At 40.8% G+C, this 22,445-nt stretch overlaps 1 protein-coding gene across 1 annotated transcript in view; it reads right to left on the bottom strand.

The window, feature by feature from the left end:
* Nucleotides 1-2,518: 2,518 nt before the first annotated feature.
* Nucleotides 2,519-22,445, bottom strand: part of LOC137274571 (glutamate receptor ionotropic, kainate 2-like) — a 78,080-nt gene continuing 58,153 nt past the window's right edge. The window contains exons 7-13 of the mRNA XM_067807831.1: nt 21,792-22,019; nt 18,980-19,084; nt 14,586-14,708; nt 9,847-10,047; nt 8,209-9,038; nt 7,024-7,210; nt 2,519-6,300 (exon numbers count right to left, since the gene is read on the bottom strand). Coding sequence (XP_067663932.1) covers nt 6,250-6,300; nt 7,024-7,210; nt 8,209-9,038; nt 9,847-10,047; nt 14,586-14,708; nt 18,980-19,084; nt 21,792-22,019 — 1,725 coding nt within the window. The 3' untranslated portion in view covers nt 2,519-6,249. The remainder of the gene's footprint in view (nt 6,301-7,023; nt 7,211-8,208; nt 9,039-9,846; nt 10,048-14,585; nt 14,709-18,979; nt 19,085-21,791; nt 22,020-22,445) is intronic.

Genomic DNA, 22,445 nt, shown 5'->3' with positions numbered 1-22,445 from the left:
TCACTTTTCAAACCTAATGAAAATGTGCGCCTGAAAAAAACTCGGCATCCAGGGGGTTAACGTAGGGGGTTGACACGTCAAAAGAACAACGCGTCAGTTAGCCCTGTGCGAGGATTCTTAATTTAGGTCACAGACACCGTCGTTTGTTTTCTGCCATAGATTAATCGAAATTAGGCTTAGAAGTTATTGAATACGGAATCTTAGAAAAGAAATACAGTTCGCTCCACCACCATGTATAGTGTAATAAAGCACACTTTCGCCCTGAACTATTATAATGTTAAAGCACTCGGACGCGAGGTTGCTGACCCAGGATCTGTCAGGTCGTACTCGAGTCAAGTCATCTCTCTATCGACACTGAAGCAAAGTCCTGCCCAAGTCACTGGCTGAAGTTCAGTTTGAAGGAGATGGGCACACACTTAAGATGGAAAGGAATTCCTGTGCATTGATGATGGGGACAACGACGATATGTTTGGATGCTTCTTTCATTATACGCAGGCCATGTGGAGAAACGTAGCTGAGAAGGGACTGGTGAAAGACCACACGGACAACCCACAAGTTCAAACTCATATCAGGAGAGCAGCTCTCCTTCCATTACTTCCTCGAGACATGGTGCAGGCCACTTGGATCGCTGCCATGGAAGAAGACCCAGAGTCAGACAAGGTCAGGAACTTCAAGGACAATGTCACGCGTGCATGGGTTGACTACGGAGGGCGCTTTATCATACGGATCTGGACGCATAATGAAAACATAGGACAAAGGACAAACAACCACTTGGAAGGATGGCACCTGAAACTGAAGAACCTCATCACCAAAGCCCACCCACACATCTACCTCTTCATCACAAACATAAAGAAGATAGAAGCAGCAAACAAAACAAAGCGTGCCCAACTTGACTGTGGTGCCCTTCCTAAGTCTTGGAAGCGTGTTTATAGCGAACTCAATGCTAGACTCCTGCGACTTAAGGAACACCTGTAAAACGGCAGAAAATCACCTCTTCAATATCTGGATGCTGCAGGACATCTTATCAAGTTGGCTCATTGAAGTACTATCCCAGAGAACTCTGAAACCAGTGTACAAGTCACTGACCAGTGTTAAAAATGAAACAGTAAAAACTATTACATTACATCATTATTATTTATATCATTGTTTACTGTTCCATGTATTATCACTGTTTCCGTGTCTGAAAATAAATGAAATTCTCTGAACAATAATGTTGCGCAGGGTGTGACGTTACGAAGATGCTTCTCTAGAACAGGCTTGACCTCCCTGACGAGTTAAGTTTTACTCGTTCAGGGGATCCTACTGGCAGATACCGGGGCCATGTTCTGACCCAAGTCCTCTTGTCATCCTTGCAGCCTCATGGTACTGGACTTTTGATTTTTAAGGGAGACAAACATTGAAACTGGTCTCATTGTATGGGCTAAACGGTAGAATGTTGAAAGGACTTGTGAGTATATATGAAACAGTGAAATCGTGTGTAGCAATTCCTCTGTCAGATAATGTTGGTTGGTTTCAGGGCCAGCTACAGTACGATACATTGTACGGATACCAACAAAAACTAGAGACAAATCTAACTCAACAGAAATGAAGTGTGAAATAAGAGTAAGAAAACTGGAAAATTCGAATTGTTTCCATTGGCGAGACGGAATGGTTTCCTCCAGGTAATGAGTAAATGATGTTCCAGTATGAGTGGTGTAAGTGTGTGAGTTTAGTTTTACTCCGCTTTTAGCAATGTTACAGCAATATCACGACGAGGACACCAGAAACGGGTTCCGCGCACTGTAAGCATGTGGGGAACGGAACCCGTGTCACCCGTGTGACGAAAGAACGCTTTAACTACTGGGCTACCCCGCCGCCGCGGTATGCCGTTACATACAGTGGGGTGATGAATGCCATCGTGGTTGTTATGCCATATACCCTTACCATGGGAGAGAAAAAAATTAGAAGAATCAGCAAGAATGCCAGTGCATATTCGACATGAAGGAAGGTTTTAAAACGAAATGTGCCATAGTCCGAAGGAATATGAGCAGGGTCTCGAGTTTGAAGGTCTTTCGATATGAGACAGCTGCCTTCCACAAATAATAATCTAGCCGTAGGAATAGATTGGAACGACACTTGTGCTATTAAGCTGTCTCATCTCACACCAATCGTAGTCGTTTTCGACAAAAAATAGAATTGCCGGAGGAGGTACTCTTAAAACCTTCTATACACTATCGCGATATGATGTTACACAGCAGTTAAGAAAGTAATCTGTTTTGTGTCAGTATGCATCAAAATGTATTGGCTTGTGTGTATAGTCTGCCGTGTTTAATGTGGACACTTTTCACGTTAAACGTAAACTTCGTAGGGCAGCCTTGATAGATCCCTATCCTGTGGTGTCTGTGTTTGAAAAAGCAGATAAGGGATATCATTGTGGTGTCTTCTGTGATTAAGGAGTGTTAGACATAGTGGATATGAAAACAGAAAACATTAATAATCATGTGTGTGAGAAAGGAAACATGATTAACAACACTTCCACTTCCGATAAGAGGAACAGTTTATTTTGTATGATGGAAAATTCTTCAGGCAAAATTGACAGTCATTCTTGACAATGAGTTTGTGATACAGGTCCAAGATACGTATCTACGTTCATTCAGGCACAATTACAAAACTACCTGAGAACGAAAGCACAACGTTCTCCTCCATCCGACACAAGAGCCAGCACGACATTGTTGAACTCTCTTCAGTCGTGGGTGACGACATAGCGACTTGATCAAGTAGGGCAACCAACACCTACCTTCTGAGTGAGTGAGTATGGTCTCACGCCGCTTTAACCACTAGGCTACCCCACCATTCCCTTACTCTTTAAAGATGTATTTACACGAACAAGTTATACCATAGATACGTTGTTTCCGAGTCTTCAAAGAAATGTCTCTTTTTAACACGAACAGTTGCTTAATACGAATATCCTCAACGAAACAAATATATCTCTACTTTCTATTTTTTATGTTCCTTCAGTTAAATAGCGCAAAAGTTCAGCGTATGGTTGGTCGCAAGTGAGAAGCAAACAAGTTACTACAACTGAAATGTCCACACAATATACAGTTCAAACCAGCTACTTGCAGGCTTTTCTTGAAAAGAAACGTTTGCCAATATTCCGACATAAAACATTGTACACTGAATGTAATACAGATCACCCGAGATATTAGCTACTGATACAAAATGTTGCTTTAGGGTTATTAAAGTTATTTCTTAAAAATTGCGTTGTCGTGTTCTATTTCGTGTTCATGTCCAACAGGCGAACATTGATGAAGACACCAACGTGTAGTCATTTTTGCCTTAATGCTACTCATTTTTGTTTGATGCTGTTTGTAGTTGTATTTCAATTATATCATGGCTGTCACCTTATTGTCTAGGGCAAAACCCCAAATGCTGCAGGTATTGGACGTTTACCATTTCGTAACACGAGCATGGTGTGGACAGCCTTAGAAACAGACTGAAGTGAATATGAGATTGAATGCACGATCACCTCTAAGGGGGACACCTCTACTGTGTGCCTTGCCCCTCCACTGTTCAACATGTCCATAGGGAAGGTTAGACCACGTGTCTGACATAAACACCTTAACGAATTTGTCCAGTCTTAATGATTATGTTGGAAGAAAATGTTACTGTGAGTATCCAAAGTTTTCCTATTTACACCTAGCTGGCTGTGCTGCTCACGATGATTTATCGACTTGTGGTGTACTTGTGGAGATTATGACTTTTTCATACAGAATTCATTCACTCAGATTCCGACACTCTTGAATATATTACATCCCCAACAATGACCGTTCACAAACAATGTTACTTCCCAATTTGTAGATTTAGGAAACAAATTTACATCTAACCCTTTTCAGAAAAAAACCCCAATTCAACCACTGATCACATTGATAACATGGTAACTGACACGCCAGCTTTCAAAATACTGAAAAAGTCATATTACCTAATTTTGGAAAGTCGGAAGATTCACCAACCTGGGAAAACCACATATGCCCACTTTACATACGTGAGGAAACATGGAGTCATGCTGTCTTGCTCATTTGTGGGAGGAACTGCACGAGGATGGGACGGATGCCGTGCCCCACTGTTAGGTCAGCTGGACCATCGGCCCAGGTGAGGCCTGCTAGACAGGCAGGTATCACACACAGAGACAATACTTACATATATACATACGATCAACTACCTGGATACGCTGCCAGGTCTGACTGATCATACGCAACAGAGAGTACAGTATGATAAATATACATGGTGATTCGCGATATACAGACGGGTTTAACCACAATTAGCAGACGGGGTCGTTGTTGTATAGGTACTATTCATATGTTCCAAATTATCTTTCTAAGTTTCTGTTCCAGAGAAGTCTCCTAGCATAATCTGAATACACAAATATACACCAACCTTGCAATGTGGAACACCGGAGACTGGGCATCTACAATACACAAAGCATTTACATGCAGTTTGAACACTTTCATTACTTCCAAACTGATCTCGCGGTTTGAGGAATGGTCAGGATTTATTTGTGCTCGACGTACTTGGTGAAACCCTGTGTAATCTGGGTTTGGGTGTTACAATTGTAAGACGGAGAGGGGTGGACAGTGGGATTGTTCTTATGACTTTGTCAAATTTTGCCGCCCCTTCACTTCATGTACAATCCATCATCCTTAGATTAGAAACATTCTAATGACACTCCTAAAACAAATGATCAGTCCCTCTGAATAACAACAGTCCAACTGTACCATTTATCACCTTTTTTTCGACCCTACATAACAATGACCCCAACTGCTATAACAACATATAAAATCCACGATTGTCTTTTCAAACGCGCTGTACAGGTTCATTTAGAAGTATTTTATACAGGCCACATAAAGTGCATAAAAGAACAGATATATCAACAAATGTATGCTCATGGTCCGTTTGAGTAGATAGACACACACACACAGGAATACATAATAACTGTGCATCAGCTGCATATAAACAGTGCACTTCTTCAAAACTCTGTTGCATAAAGTCACGTGAATGTTGATGATTTATCCGGACGAAACCAATCGTTAATGTTATCTCCGGATAATACCTGGACTGCACAGCAACATTTACCGCTATGCACACACTCGCAGTCAGAGAATCAGTCATGTGAGACTGATCAGAAAACAGGAACACAATAATGAATTTAAAACTACTCAAGAGATGTATTGGCATGACAGAGTAACTTCTGTAATATGAAGACTTTAGATGGTCCTTCACTTCTTTAGAGTAATATAGTTTGCGGTTCGTACATCATGGTCTGTGTTTTGGTATGAAGCTCGCTTGAGGATTATCAATGTACATTTGTCATATGCAACAATGCTTTACGGAGATGCTACGTGTCGGGCAAAATAAAATACTTGGGAATTTGATTTGCCTAGAAAGTTAATTAAAAACGGTACCAGGCTGAAAACTGCCATCCATCAATCACTATCGAATACTCATTTCTTGTATTTTTCAATTTAAACTCGCATGTACCTTCTTTTGTCCGACACTTTACAACTGATGAACACAGTGCGAGGTATATACAAAGGATGACAATGAAGGATATAAAACAATGCATCAGTATAAAATGTGTAAGTTCAACCTAGGCCTCATAAATAAAAAAAGAAAAGAAAAAAAAGAAAAACAAACCGAGAGAAACAAAAAGTACATTTATGAAATTTGCATATCATATCTTTCAAAACTAAGTTATATAATACATATACAAATATATCATTAAATACTTATACACCGTCTGTGAGTTTCTGTTAATAGTTACCATCCTCATGAAAACCTGAGCTTTCAAAGATGAAGTGGTTACTTTGTAGAACGCCATGTAGTTGTCTCAAGGCACATCCACATCAACACAATCCGAACCAGGAAATATGCACGTTAATGTTATCCAGATAACGGAAGAGCAACACAAACAGCTTCGTTTTCGGATAATTCCTAAAATAAAAACAGGAACATACTGCCGTATGAATTCTGTATTACTGAGCACTCATTTCGGAAACCATTAATCGAAATTGGAACAATTTCCAATCGGGAACCTGACATCAAACAGTGAATGAAAACCGAAACTGGACTCCCTTTGCGACATCAGCTCGGACTTCCGGTATTGGCGGAAGTCATCTGTATGGCACTCAGGCGTTGAGGTTGTCTCTCCGTCCAATCAGGAGGCTTTTCAACCGTGGTATGTGGTATGTATTGCTATCAATGCCATGTCACTCATAGAAAACTGGACTTTTCTTTGCTGTTTGCAGTGAAATCTGGTTTATCCTTCAAGGAAAACAGAGAATATATTTCAATAGCAGATCAGTTTAACACCGAAATAGGCTTTGTTAATTCTGTTGATTTCAGAGACTCGTGAGAGAGAGGGTTTGGTGTTTCCAGAGCGCGATTACAGAGGAGAGAATGTTGAATACGGAGTCGGGAGTAGAGAAAGACAACAGTTCAGAAGCTTCTGCAGAGGCAGTGACAAATGTAGAGAGACCGCTGTAGAGAATACTGACAGATGAATATAGAGAGTATGACTATTTGCCAGACGCTGATTTAGGAAGTGTGGAGTATATCCAGAGCGTGGTGAAGAGCGATTGACGAATATCCAGAGCCTGGTATAAAAGAAGTGACGTATATTCGGGGATTGGTGCAGAGAGTGGCGAATATTTAGAGCCTGGCATAGAGATAGTGACGTATATTCAGAGCCTGGTGTACAGAGAGTGGCGAATATTTAGAGCCTGGCATAGAGATAGTGACGTATATTCAGAGACTGGTGCAGAGAGTGGCGAATATTTAGAGTCTGGCATAGAGATAGTGACGTATATTCAGAGACTGGTATACAGAGAGTGGCGAATGTTTAGATGCCGGTATGGTTAAGGTGACGTATATTCAGAGGCTGGTACAGAAAGAGTGAAGTATATTCAGAGGCTGATATAGAAAGAGTGACGAATATTCAGCGGCCAGCGTCGATAGAGTTGATCACGGAGTGGCCTGTTTCTTTACCTTCTTGTTGTTCCTCTTGACCTTGAGCAGGAGGTTTGCAGAGTACTCCGCGACACAGGCCAACCCTGCAATCACTATACCCCCGACCAGGATGAAGAAGACGCCAGCCACGTTCTCAATCTGGAGTTCCGACGTCTCATCCGACGACGACTTGGCTGGGTCCGGACAGCTCCTACTTCCCCACCACCTGCACCATAGGGAGAAAATACACCGTTTGAACGTAAGAAGTTCTCTTCCCCCAAAAGCTACCTGAATGACGGATGACCGCCTTACTTTGGTTTCGGTAGCGGTACAACACTCGCCTCTCCAACTGTATCCTTGTGGGCATTCGAACCAAGATCAGGTTTCTAATAATTATTTATAGTAAACTCTAGCGACTAAAGGCCTACTTCTATCACAAGGAACGAGCAGCTTCTTCATCTCAGGCATGTCAAGGATACGTTTGGGAGTACAACCCTTTCGGAATGCACCGTAGCAAATGTTTTTATGTAATGTTATGTTAAATGTAAATATGAGACATCTTATGGGAATATGAATAAATCTAAAACTGGGAAATGAGTTAATTAGTGACGTCAGTCCTTTTCCAAGGAAACCACCGTTACAGTAATTACTTGAGATGCCCCGAGAGCAGACCGAGTAGTTTGTATATGAGAAATCCAAACAACAGCTTATGTGGTGTCAGTACAGTGCAAGGAAACTTGCGTGAGGAGAAGCATATGGCGGTGATCTGATGTGGCGAGATTTTTCATACATACGTATAAACTAGCAATACGCACTAACTACCAATGCATACAGAAGAATTGGCACCCGTTTACACCAAGGTTCTCATGCACAAAGTGTTCCTAGCACTTCGTACTGCCCGCACTTATCATTAGCTAAAACATAGTCATGGCGCAGTCCGTTTTGTGTACAAGGCCCAGACTGCATTTCGAGATTTTCTCTAGTAAATATTGGTTATGTAATGTGTGATCTCAATTTGATTTTAGCTATGAAAACCATTGACACTATATCAACAACTCCACCAAGTCTGAGCAATCCACTTTATACGGCCATCATACATTGCTGGAGACCCATTTATCCAAGACTCAAGACATCATGCCTAATACTAAACATGCTCTGCAGCTACTTCTACTGAGCCCATGTATACAAATGTACCTAACTGTACACGATTGTACGCATACTTACTTGTTCTCCAATTCATGCAATATGCCACTATCGCTGAGCTTCAATATTGTCATGGAGAGCTCTTCCAGATAAGTCGCCCCTGGTGGAACGCCAATACCAAAACCCTTAGGGTCGAACGGTGGCCCTATCTCCATTACATCACAGTCCGTGGTAGTCTTATACTTGTTGACAGTGGTGTCCCAGAAGAAGGCATAATTCCCATCTGTTACCTTGCTATAACCTTCTGTTGTATTGTCCACCATGGAATCAGGTTCTATCTCCGACATCTGTGCCCACATCTTGGAGAAATGCTCAATGTTTGTGTTGGCGAAGAAGGACATGACTCCACTGTTTTTGACCGTTCCGTACTTGATTTTGGTCTGCTGGGCCAGGTCTGTGACAGATTTTATTGGGGTGTTGATCTTCTTCACGGTGAGGAAAGCTGCAAGGTTAGCGGTGTAGGAGGAGATTAAGATGAGGGCAAAGAACCACCATGAGCTGGTTAGGATACGTCCTGGGATTGTGATCGGACAGGCATCGGTGTTGCCTTGCAGCAGGGACCCGAATATGAACCAGAAACTCTCCCTGACAGAGATCTGGGGGTTGGTTCTCTGTTTGGTGGAACCGATTCTCTCCAACATGTACAGGACAAAACTGACGACTACGAAAGCTGCGAGGGTACACCCCCACACGGTGAGTGACAAGGGGTTGAGGAACTCGAAGTAGGACACCTTTCTCTGGGGGATCTTTAGGATAACTGTGATGTACCGTGTCATGAACGGCTTGGTGAAGTCAACAGCCTCCTCGCGTCCGGAGTTGATGCTGAGGGGAGCCACCGACATTGTTGCTTCCTGCAAATATGGTCATATCTATATCGTGTATAGATGAATAATATGTGTTTAAAGATTTCCCTTTGCACTACGTTTCTTAAACACGTGAATATTACTGCTTGAAAAACTCATTTTCAATCAAACTAAACATCAGCTTTAAATAGTTGTGAGTTCAAATCCAAATTTCACATTTGAAATTTAGATTTCTGTTATACACTAAACAATGATTACAATTTTAGTAAAGTGCCAAAATGGCGAGATGGCGAAGAGAATAATTTTCCGTAATTTTGTTTTTCTTACAAATGACTTTTGATGATGTCACAGAACAAGGATTTCCTGTTTTCGAATTGTATTCGAAATCAAAGTGAGCATAGAAGAGGAGGTACCCATAAAAATATAACTCTTTCATTGGAGTTAAAAGAAAAACCATCGAGACACAACGACTTCGCACCACGTGAAATGGACCACGTAAGTTCTGACGACGTAGTATTACATGGTACGTTTATTACGAACTTCGGTATATGTGAAACATGTGAATTTATTTAAAGCAATATATATCCGTTAGTCTTGCTATCTACATTGTTTTCTCAATGTATCTACAAGATAAATACCTGATGTTGTGAAAACTAATGCACGACAGAAGGGTTTATCTGGGGGGAACACCCTGGCACACATAAAACTATTTATACTATTTAAAGTGCTACTTTTGTGTAAGTACACATCTGGATATGACACCACCGACGATACACTTCGACCTGACAAATAACAACTTAATCTGTTCCATTCAAGTATCTAGATGGTACGGGAGCCGGGAGTGACGCTGACTTACTCCATCAAGCAATTCTTTTATGATGCCATTCCATTCGCCATCTTTCTTACTGCCGAAGTTCCCATCAGGAACAAGGTAGATCTCAAAGTTGAAACTTAGAGTTTCAGCCACGTGTGTCAGGAGATCGACGGCAAACCCCTCAAACCGGTCGTTACCGCGTCTCATGACCGCATCCCTCTTTAACATGGTGAAGGGCTGCTCCTGAAAGACAAGAAGAGGGAGAAGTTGTATAACTGGTACTTCACACGGAGCTGCCTTATGACATCTACATTGATGCGTTTGAAAATTCGTTGCGATTCTATGTAAGAATATAGGCCCCAACCAAAATATGCTTGTCAAAGAGGCCACTGAGTTGATTGGTGATTATAGCCCGTTTGGGTTCAAATGAGAACGATGAATGATTGAATAGCTGGAAATAGGGAAAAACGCACAAAACGACCGTTTCTTGAACGGTAAGGGTCATCTCATGTGTCTGTCCTCACTTGCACGTGAAGAACGCACCGTCGCTGTTCCACCAGCCGCTTCTCATCCCTCGGTGTGCAGCGTGAAAATAGCACACTATTACATGATTGTTTCTCAAATAACCTGTCCCTTGATCGACCATGAAACATTAGATTCCAGACTGTCGGGTACACAGGTTTCAGGACCATGTGTCTTATTTATGTTTTGTGCACTTCTTTTTCCGAGCAGTTATTTAATCATTCATACTTCTTCTCATTTGAACCCAAACGGACTGTTTTGTAGGTTCTGTGTCTTTGTTGACTGGAAGTCCTCGACATTTACCGGATAGTCTGTTACAGACACGCACATCTCGTCCAGGTGTGTTGTTTGAATGCTAAGTTTATACGAGAAACAAAACAGATCCAGAATGTGAAATGTTTACAACAATCCTACCTCCGATAGTCTGATAACGGATCAGTGAGACCATATTTTATCTTAACTCATTCACTTTTAACTTTCACTGATTATGGAAAGTGGCGTGTCGCTCTTGTTTGAGATAACTTCATTTAATTTTTCAATGTTCATATTGTTAACTTTCCCTTCAGGCCTAACAGCATACCAGCAGTTCCAGCATTCGGTGTATGTATTTAACAGGTTTGACAGACAAACGTGCGATTCCAACGAATATTCCAAACTGTTGCTCTTACTGTTCAAGGGTTCTAAAGTTTCAGACCGTTAGAACATAAGTGAAAAGTCGGATGTGACAAATGATTGATAGAAATAGGCTTCCTTATTTTGACTTGTACTTGTGAACATTTCCCCTGACTTTGCATGTGTTTGCGACATGTGTTGCCAGTGGTTTCCGATGGTTATGGAAAGTTTTTGATTACATCTTATATGGTTAATGTGAGATGTTATACCGTGACAGTGTTTTATGTGTGATCAGAGATGTCATAAAATGTTAGGTATGTCATCTCAAAACATTCTGGAAACAAAACAATCTTTCTACAACTGCATTGCTAGTTCCAATTCCTAACACCCTTGTCGTAAAAGGCGACTAACGGGATCGGGTGGTCAGACTAACTGACTTGGTTGACACATGTCATCGGTTCCCAACTGCGCAGATCGATGCTCATGTTGTTGATCACTGGATTGTCTGGTCCAGACTCGATTATTTACAGACCGTCGCCATATAGCTGGAATATTGCTAAGTGCGACGTAAAACTAAACTCACTCAATCACTCTAAGATTTGATCATTTTGCGCAATGGGTTCCAAGTGTTCCCGCAAGGCTGCATGCTACATATGATATACCATAAGCGTTATTATGTTTGTTACAGTTTGGAAGCCCGGGTGAAAACAGATAAAGGTTGTTCTGTTGTTTGGCATATTGTGGGGACCTAGTTCAAAACACACCCTGTGCAGTCTGGTATCTAACACAAAAGGGGCATATGAAATGCCCTCAGAAGTTGATTTCCGGTCGTGAAAAGAAACGAGTATCACTCTGGTGGTTGAGAATGAGTACCAGCGAAAAGAGTGGGAAGTTGACTGTTAATAATGGCTTGTTCGGACTACATTCGAGTGAATACAGGCCGAGAGAAGGCTAAAACAACTGATGGAACACACCAAACAAGTAAACAACCCGCTTTAAAACGCGAATGACACAACACTAAGGATACTGAGTGAATCTCTATAATTCAGAGAGTTATTTGAAAAATTGGTAAGTTTGGCATTGCGAAACAAAATATTCCCAACTGTACATAACGCCAATAACCCTGACTCAACACATGGATTACAGAGTGAAGTCAGGGTCTTTGTAAAAACATGTAAATCAAGCATTGCGAAACGAAATAACTTTCACAAAACAAATGGAAAAAATTTAATCCGTCGTGATTACGTCCCGCGACTATTTGAGTTAACAAACATTGCAAGAGTCATGCAGTGCCGGCGCCCATATCATTGTATTGTAAACGTGATATTTATCTGATTAATAAAGAATATTAGTCGTTTCCCGTTACCGGACAGATTGCATCACAAACATTGCACAATCTGTTAGTGGAAGTGCCTCCATTTACGACTTACGATTGATTATAATTACAATCAAAGAGTAATCTATTTTTTATGTAATGGGCCTTCCGTGGACGCAGTCTTTGTCCCAGATGTGTTCAGCTGTCAACTGTATTTGTTTTCTAAGCATTATAGTTCGTTTTATTTGATTAAGTCATTAGTACAGATTTTTTTTCACCGTGAAAGACCTCCCTGGTTTGTCAATATCAATTAAAGGGACTGAATTTCAGACATAAAACATTTTCTACAAATGGTCTGTAGGATCATCAAACCACTTCGTTCTTTTCATAGAACATAACACTTTGTCAATGGTGTATGCAAACAAATTATTTAATACGGAAAGTCATGTTGCAAACTGGTCTGGAATTTTGATCTTGCCATGAAATGTGAATGAACTATTGTTTCACACACATATTCGTCGTTGGTAGAACATAACAGAGGTAGAAAGGGTTTAATGATATTTGCAAGTGAGGACCCATGATGCAGGGGTACACAGACACCCAACCAGTCCGGTCACAGTTGGTTGGTTGGTTGTTTAACGCCGCACATTACATACACTTGCAGCGCACCCTTCAATGATCACATGTGGTTTCAATGAGGTATAGGTTTCTTGATTTCATTATATATATATTTCGTATATGAAGAATCGGGACGTAGGGAAGTAGGGACGTACGTACAGATGCTGCTCAAGAAATAATCCCCCGTTCCGTGCTGCGGGGGACTAAACAGTTTCCATCGTTGTGCATAGCGTGCATGCCAACTGAAAGAGACTGGGGAGGAAAAGTTGACCTTCGGTTCTACATTCAGTATCTACCTAACAGTTGGTTAAACACGACAGTTAGAGGGTCATCTCTATGTTTACAGTGACCTTTATTTATAGGTCAGTATCTCCCAACATGTTTTAAATTACATTGTGTACTCGTGAGAAACAATTCCATTATTGAATGTAACCATGATGAGTACTTATGTTTATCACTTGAGTACCGAAATAAATGATGAATGATGATGATGAACTGCACCACTGGGACTGACTCATTCAATGTGAATAGACATAGCACCATGGGGATGACGTCATCACTCTCCACACCTTATACTGTATGAATCATTTTCAGTCTATTCCGTCTGAATATTGTCAGCACTGATATCATGATCTCCCTTTGAAGGATTTTTAAGATGTTAAGCGAACAACGTGTGTAATACTGGAATCTTTGTTTAGAGTCTTTGTTCACTGTGTCACTGAATTACGTATGCTTAACAAGAATATTCTATTGCAAACAACACTCTTTGTAAACGTATATCCTGGTGTTAATCATAATTACTAAATAAAGTGTCACACGAGAAGATAATTGGTTAATCAAATCACATATCACACTTGCCTTTCCTATATTAATTCCATTACTGTGTAGGTCACTGCCGTTGTATTGTCATATTAAACGCTAATTATCATTAACGCCGATTAATTGTAATTGAACCTCGGTCTTGGTGTGTGTCACCAGTCAAAACCTTAATTAATTAGTTCTTCCCGTTTAAATGTGTCCTTAGTGTTTCTGCATCAGGGAGATTATATATAAGAAAGACCGTAGTAGGGAGTCTATATATGTTAGACTGACTGTATTAGGGAATCTCTTTGTAAGGCTGACTGTACTAGGCAGTCTATTTATAAGACTGTATTAGGGAGTCTGTTTATAAGACTGACTGTATTGGGGAGTCTAGTCATAAGACTGACTATACTAGGGAGTCTATTTATAAGACTGACTGTATTAGGGAGTCTGTTTATAAGACTGACTGTATTAGAAAGTCTACTTATAAGACTGACTGTATTGGGGAGTCTAGTCATAAGACTGACTATACTAGGGAGTCTATTTATAAGACTGACTGTATTAGGGAGTCTGCATATAAGACTGACTGCATTAGGGAGCCTATATATGAGAGTGTATACAGGACTCACTGTAAGGGAGTCAATGTAATATATATAAGAAGGACTGTGTCAGGGAGTTTATTTAAGACTGACTGTGTAAAACTTACTGTGTTAGGGAGTCCAGATCTATCTATCTGTCTGTCTGTCTGTCGCTCTGTCTCGCTGTCTATCTATTATGTAAGACTGACTGCGTATATATAAGAATGGCGTTTCAGGGAGGTTACAGAGGAAGATCGTAAAAATGTGAGGTTGGTTGTGAACTTTTCCCATGACGACACTGCTTATGACCGTTTTTTGTCGCTACCATTACTTACTAAAATCATGACGACCTTGACCGTGCGACCTTTCAGTGGGAAAATACGTCGTCGCTTTGGTGGAGCTTGAGACGTGTTGAGGAGAAGGTAACTGTGAGACGGACGCTTCAGCCATTCCCCGTGCTGGAATCAAAGTAACGGCTCATTTAATTACTTTATTAAACGAGATAGGTAAACAAGACACAAAACACACAAATACAATTTAAGTGCACCATTATCTAATGACAAAAGACCTCTTCACCTTAATGTATTGTGCACTAGTACTGTTTCATACAAGTCTAAGACTTGCTGTAACTAGTATATTTGTTATTATTGTATACTATGCCAATATGAACAAGGAACTTGAGACAAGCGATTCGGCTCCTGTCCTAGTCATATGTTCCCTGTATCGCAAGGAATCATGACTATGGGACCGTTGGGTTTGTTAGACCCAGTATGATGGTGCGAATAACGAATAATACTAAGCAGAAGTTTATCTTGATTGAATTTATTCATGTCAGGATCGCTGGTCGACCTTTAAAATAAAAGTCACCCAAGTATAATCCTGAACTGTCATGACCATTCCTACGTTCATTGTCTTTCCGAAATATTTCCCCTCTGTACGAGAGCGTAATTATGGGCCGTATTATCCCGTAAACACTGACGCGACGCGTTACATCTTGAATACTCTTCATGTGGTGGTACGCACTCCACCCTTCACTCATTCACCCGGTCAATACTAAAAATTATAGGAGTAAATCGAAATCACCTGTAAGAGGTTTCTTAAACAACGCACTAAATATATTGACGTACGATAAAAACACACATAAATATACAACTATGTGAAATCTGGCCAAGACTAATCGGGGAATTCTTTAAAATCGCGAGTTTCATTGGTTGTTGTTTATAGCAAGGTTGTTAGTTATGTGAATGTAGTGTGGTGAAAATGCGACTTTTGTATACTCCACAGACACCTATATATTACATTCCATGTTTTGTTCCGTGTGACATTTTCTCAAACTGATAATTCAGTGCTCCTGCCTACGTGCGTATGTCTTGTCATTCCTATCGGTAACATTCATTAAACGGGTGAGCCTGTCACAAATGGTTAACACAGAAGTAGATACATATGGATATAGAGATAGATATAAGTAGACCTATCAGCTACTTTCGGTTGTGTGAAGATCAATGTTCGTATTGATGAGGAATTCCATCCTCAATGCTTTGATAAAAACGTTATGAGATTTCCCATATTACAGATCTAGGAGTGTGTCCATGAAGCGTGCCAGCAGTGTCTCTGCAGGTGGAATAGGAACGAAGACACGCAGGCAATAAGATGTGATGAAAGAACGAAAACAGAAACATTGGAATTGCCTCAAGTTGCACGAAATATAAGATAAGTTCCTGTCATGAATAATCGGTGTGGCCATTTGTACTTGGAATCTACGTCAATGAGGTGCTTATTCCGGATAGTGTTGTCAACGTTGATACCACTGATATGAAACACTCTGTGAGTGGGTGGTATAAGTGGGATGGTGTTGGGTGGGTTGTATGTATGGAAGAGATTTTGTGGATGTGTTGGATGCCTTTGGGGAGGTGGTGGGTGGTACGGAGGGTGGTTCTTTGTTGCTTGTGGTAGAATGCCTAAAGGAATACACGGCTAGATGGGAGACGGTGCTAAATATACGGCTGAATGGTCATTTGACTCAAGCACGATAAACATTCCTAATATTGTACCTTATGTCACAGACCTACAATACACGAGTCATTACGACCACGAAGGGGTGACAATATCAACGCATTTGTAAGTAAAACCCTTCCAACCTCCAACACACACGCACGTAACGTTCTCATGTAACTCTACTAACATCGCAGGATAAGCATTTCTAGAAAACTAGACATTACAGATAGCAGCTCAAGCGTCTTTCATACATATTTCTGTAAATAGGCGGGACATGTCGAGCAAGGACTAAAGGAAGAGTTGATTCCCCAGTGCAATATTTAGGAAAAGGCGTGACATGGAAACATACACTGAGAAATAACGATCCCATACGTCTGAGGCTCCTCTAAACACAATACAATGTCAACCGTTTCTGGGCAGGATACACATACATTGTGGTACTTCGAATCGATTGCCAATGAAAGCCACTACATTGCCTGAAGCACATTGAACAACATTTAACGTAAATATATTGAAACACACAGAGGTCTACAAATATTTATGACTTTATTGAATACTTGCACGATATAGGAATGTTTTTCAACGCGATTATTTGCTAACAGTAAAAACAAGGATTCTCTTTTATCACTGAACATCGTTTCACGATCTTTGACGTCCGTCATAGAAGTGTTTGAAGCAACGGTTAGGTGATTCTAATGTACAAGTTCGGATATACTGATAGCGAAGCAAACGTTATCATTGTTAACAAACAATATCAATAAAGGGAACAAAGATGAGAGCAATACAAACTGAACCGCAAAAGAAACGCAGGTTTCGAAGTAATGAAATTTCATATCGACCTTCACACTGAACTAGAGTATGACTTTTGAACTCTATAGGCAGAGAAACTACTATCACAGTGATCTACAACAACAGTCTGGATAAAGCTTAAACATAATGGGTCATACAGATAACACAAAAGGGCATAGTTGCATAACGCCATTACCCGACATCTCGACTTGAAAGTGAATTTAGTTTTGCGCCGCACTCAGCAATATTCCAGCAATACGGCGGCGGTCTGTAAATAATCAAGCCTGGACCAGACAATCCAGTGATCAACAGCATGACCATCGATCTACGCAACTGGGGTAAGATGACAAGTGTCAACCAGGTCAGCAAGCCTGACCACCCGATGATGTTAGTGGCCTCTTACGACAAGCATGGGTTACTGAAGATCAATTCTATGCCGGATCTTCACGGGTCTTGACCTGAAGGAATTACATAATACGAATATGGGAGTGCCCATTACCTGTATATGTGTCAGTGTGGAACATTTTCTCACACACTTTGATGCAATGTCCCTGATATGGCTCAACCCATCATTAATTATCCTTATAACCTGCCAACCCTCAGGAGGCGTCACTACTGTTAAGAATCCTCTCGATGTCAGGGTTGATTTGAGGGGAGAGTAGTGAAAAGATACACAAGCATAAAACATTAAACTGTTCGTTGAAATATTTACGACTTCGAAAAATGTACTAATACGTGTAGAATATAACTGTCAAATTATGGCTCATGACGTGTTTAAATGTTGATAAGAATGTGTTTTCACAAGAAATCATTATCTTCTCAGCCATGATTCTCAAAAGAATAGACCGGTGGGGCAGTCGCTGATCCTGCCGACATCCCAGGTTCAAGTCTCCATACTGGAACAATGCGTGTTCACATTTTTGCAGTGATATTGCAGGTATATTGCAAAAACGGCATAAAACCACATGCAGTCGCACATGCGAAACGGTACAGATCCCCACTATAACGCGTTCATATGTGACGACGACGTCTCTAGTAAATTCCTTACATTAATCAGAGTCAAAGACCACTTGATATAACGGTAACTGTTCAATACAGGTTTAAAGTTAAACTTCTTAACCGAACGATATTATTAATTATGAAACGTGATAACACCAGTGATGTCCATTACCCTGTCAGAAGCTTTGCAATGTACCGTATGATCAGCCATACTGTACCTGAACCACGCACACCCAAACCTCCAGTACATTTACAGGTTACCCATTAACACGCACAGGTCCAGGGCCCAGATTTTCGAAGCTCTCTTACCGCTACGATAGTCGTAAGTACCATACATTAACATAAACGTACGTCTATCTTAGCGCTAAGAGAAAATCTAGGTCCGAAACGTGCTCGATATACGAGCAACATGGCGCAGCTGCACCAATCCTTCCTTCGCCAGGATGAGGGGAGAGAGATATAATATTATATAGCCCATGACACGGAGTCAGACACGACTTACATGTATCCGGGAATAACTTCAATAATTTCGCTGAATCTGTAGAGAATAAATATTCCAGGGCCCGGATCATCTTAGCGCTACGACAGTCGTAAGTATATCTTAAAGTATGTGAGTTACGATCATCTTAGCGCTACGACAGTCGTAAGTATATCTTAAAGTATGTGAGTTACGATCATCTTAGCGCTGCGAAAGGGGTACTGTACTACTAATTTATGTTTCAGTAGCAACGTAAGAGGTGTAGCCATTTCATTGAGACGATCCTTGGCAAGCACGATAGTTTCTAACGATGTAACGAAAATAAATCGGTACACATAAATTAAAGCTAATACCAACGGTACGACATCGCAGGACACACCATCGTGATGACGACCAGCAACGTAGCGACAGAGGGTCAAGGGAGAAAACTCATAACTGACTTACCGGATAACTGTAAATACCACTCACCGGGTAACTCTCGTTGCCCGTGTAGCCAGTTAGATGGACGGTGAAGTTAGACCTCTTGCCGTGAGTGTCTAACTGAAGGTTGCCAGTCAAACCAAACTCTTGGTTCTGAAAAAAAAAACACAAAGGAATTTAAAAAAAAAATAATCTAAACCAGTGTATGATGGAGGGAGAACACCACCTTCCGATTTCTCACATCTATTTATGTTTTCATACTAATAATTTGTATGTGAGTGAGTTGGGATACTGTCCTTTAAGATAGTGCTTTACTTATCAGTCATGTCTGTTTAATATGGGAGGGGAACCCGAAGTAATGCAGGTCTCAGGCTATTCCAACTTTGGTGCTGCCAAACCTATATACATGATCGGGAATAATCGATGCCTGGGTTATGGCAAGCCGAGAACTGTGGGTAGTCTGGTGGTTAAAGCGTTCGCTCGTCACACTGAAGACCCGGATTCGATTTCCCACATGGGTATATGAGTTTGCTGTGAGGTAAATGGAATATTGGTGAAAGCGGCGTAAAACCAAGTCACTCTTTCAAGCAGACCCGTCTGCGTTACATAACTCTTCGGATCAAGGCCAAGTCACGATCTCCCTAGCATTATAATAACAATGGTGGGTCATCTCGAATGTAAGTTTTATGATGTGTCAGCTTATTGTTACAGAGGATGGAGAGGTCACTGGCTCCGCATTAGCAGCTGCTGAGCGCAGAATACTGTATGAGAGGTAGGGGTATTTCCCCTGAGAGTGTAACTCGGATGTAATAATAAAGAACACTTGCTTTGTCAGATGGCTATAGTCTGTTGTGATCAGGCTTAACTATAGCTATGTAAAAAGCATTTTATTATCTACAGTAGTACAGTGCGATGAAGCTGAAGAACAGTTCGCGGTGCTGACAAGTAACGAATACACACGATCAAACTGGGATTCAAACCTCGAGCAGCGGATCCTGGCACTGGTAAATTAATATGCAAACTGCCGACATGATAGCAATAACTTACATTGCAGGTTTCCGACCCACATAGCATTAGTAGAGCTACGACATTCTAAAGTCAATGATAAAAAAAACTACGACATCGTAATGTTACGAACTATTTTAGGATAGTGACTAAGATTGAGATGAGAAAGGATCAGACATAACAATAAGGCAAAGTACCATGACGCTTTGGACAAAGTACCATGACGCTCTGGACAAAGTACCATGACTTTATCGATTTAATGGTTTTGATGTTTGTTACTGCAAGGTGTATCTGGACAAATATAAATTTAGACTTTCTTTACTGAATGTGATAGGAAGTTGCCCCCGCCCCCAATATGTTGATCATCTGTTGTGAGGTACTCATTTATATGATATGGACTATGGCCTGCAGATCTTATCACGGGTTGTCTGAACCAGCGGCTGAAGGGATAAGTACTGTAAGTCTCCATGGTCCCTATCATAGTGATCTACTGTCCGTTCTTGACGACCTATAGCCTGTTTTTATATTGTACTGTCTTCGTAAATAAAATAGATTCAGATCTCCGTTCTCGTTTTAAACACTATCTGTGATACTGTAGTCACTTAACAGTCCTTTGATGACTCATTATTTAAGATCATATATTTACTCTGTATGTAAAACCCTTCTCGTCACTATATTGCTGAAATGTTGCCGAGGTGACGTTAAAATTTTACTCACTGAACCCCACTTGACAACATAATTTGCTTTGCGGATCGAACTGTACGAATGTCACCATAAACGTATTATGCATTTGGAATACTTTGTTCACTCAATGTATGGTTATGTACGAAATATGTTACCAATAACGCCATGTCAAATACATAACCATGAACTAACCATTTAATAAGCATACGGCTTCTTTTGTCCGGTACTGTATTAAGGACTGTATCATGTGAGACGCTGCTGTCAGTATGCAATTAGCCCGGTAGCACAATCTAAGTTTCAGGACAGATTGTTTATGTGACCCGAGAGTGACTGATAACCTTAATCAACTGGCAATTTGTATAGGGTAATATATTCCCATGTCATTTATATTCCCATGTTTCATGCAGTATTACACGTAGGAACAGTTTTGTGTCACCTTTATATGTCACAAGCACTGATGTCAATACAGCTCGACTGTCAGATCTATGAATGATGGACACAGACAACGTGAGGCATTTAATATTTAATAATTTCAAATATAAATTTCTTATAATTCTCAACTCTATTCTTTTCAGAACAGCTGAAGTTATTTGTGTGAGACTCGTTATTTCAGGCGTTTCGGATCATTGGTTTTCATACTAGTTGATCAATTATCTTTGGATTTGTATACGTTGATATCGACGTACGTATGGATGTATCATATTTACCTATACACTGTAAGGGTTAGCAGAAACAAGACCCAAACGTTTGTAGTACCGACAAAACATGTATCTCTTCAACTAATGATGGCTCTAGTAGTGTGTAAATAATAACAAGAATTCGCATGTACATATATTCCTACTGGTTATGAATAAGTCGCATTGTTGTTGGTTTTAGCTTAACAACATGCTGACATGTCTTTGCTGACATGTCTTTGCGGGGGTTTGTGAGACATGCAACTGATGCATACACTTTTTGCGAACACCTGGTGTCAGTTTTGTTTGGTAAAGGCATATTTACGAGAAAGTCAAAATACCACAATCATTTCTACTGATTTCTTCCTTATGTGGGAAAGGTTTAGTTGCGAATATTTAAATGTAATGAACGCTGAGATTGCCCATGTTCATTGGACAGCATGTAACCGTGATCTTTCTATCTACATTAATGCAGGACGAATGACCGCCTGACTTACACTCTTGATGTTCTTCAGGAGACTGTCGTTTGTCTGTATGCTGGACGCTATCAGAAGTTGCATAGCGTCGTGTGCGAGGGCGTACTCAAGCTTCCACTGGTTGATGTGGCTTTTGATGTTGAGGCTGGCCATGTCGCTGACGGAGGAGTTATAAGGCAATAAGGAGAAAACAGTGAAGTTGACGGCGATGTCTCGGTAAGGCTCGAACAGATCGCCGATAGCGTCGCCCTAGGGGTAACAACACAAGTAGATATAAACCCATTGCTCGTAGACTGGTTCAGTTGCCATAGTATTATAATGAGATGTCATTAATAAATCTTTAAACTGCAATGGCAGACATGTCAACACACCAGTACCAAAAACATGAGTAGTTGAAACTGTTTTGGAATTCTGATTCCAGCACATACTCCAGGCGGCCAATTCACCAGGTAAATTGAAAGGACGAAAAACAATTACCATTGTGTTGAAACCCATGAATGCACTGACAGATCATAAACATAATGATGACCAAACGGGATTCGAACCCATCAGCTCAGGCTTATGATAAACCTACCATGACCTGGGCACATCTGGGCTACCCGCGTCCCGTACTTACAACAGTTTGAGTGAGACACGTGGGTGAAATCGGACTGGATTAAAATAAAAACGAAGATC

The sequence above is a fragment of the Haliotis asinina genome, chromosome 2, assembly GCF_037392515.1.
Source record: "Haliotis asinina isolate JCU_RB_2024 chromosome 2, JCU_Hal_asi_v2, whole genome shotgun sequence".
In the NCBI taxonomy this organism is placed as follows: domain Eukaryota; kingdom Metazoa; phylum Mollusca; class Gastropoda; order Lepetellida; family Haliotidae; genus Haliotis; species Haliotis asinina.
The sequence above is the reverse complement of the archived record's forward strand: the minus strand, read 5'-3'. Positions and strand labels throughout refer to the sequence as shown.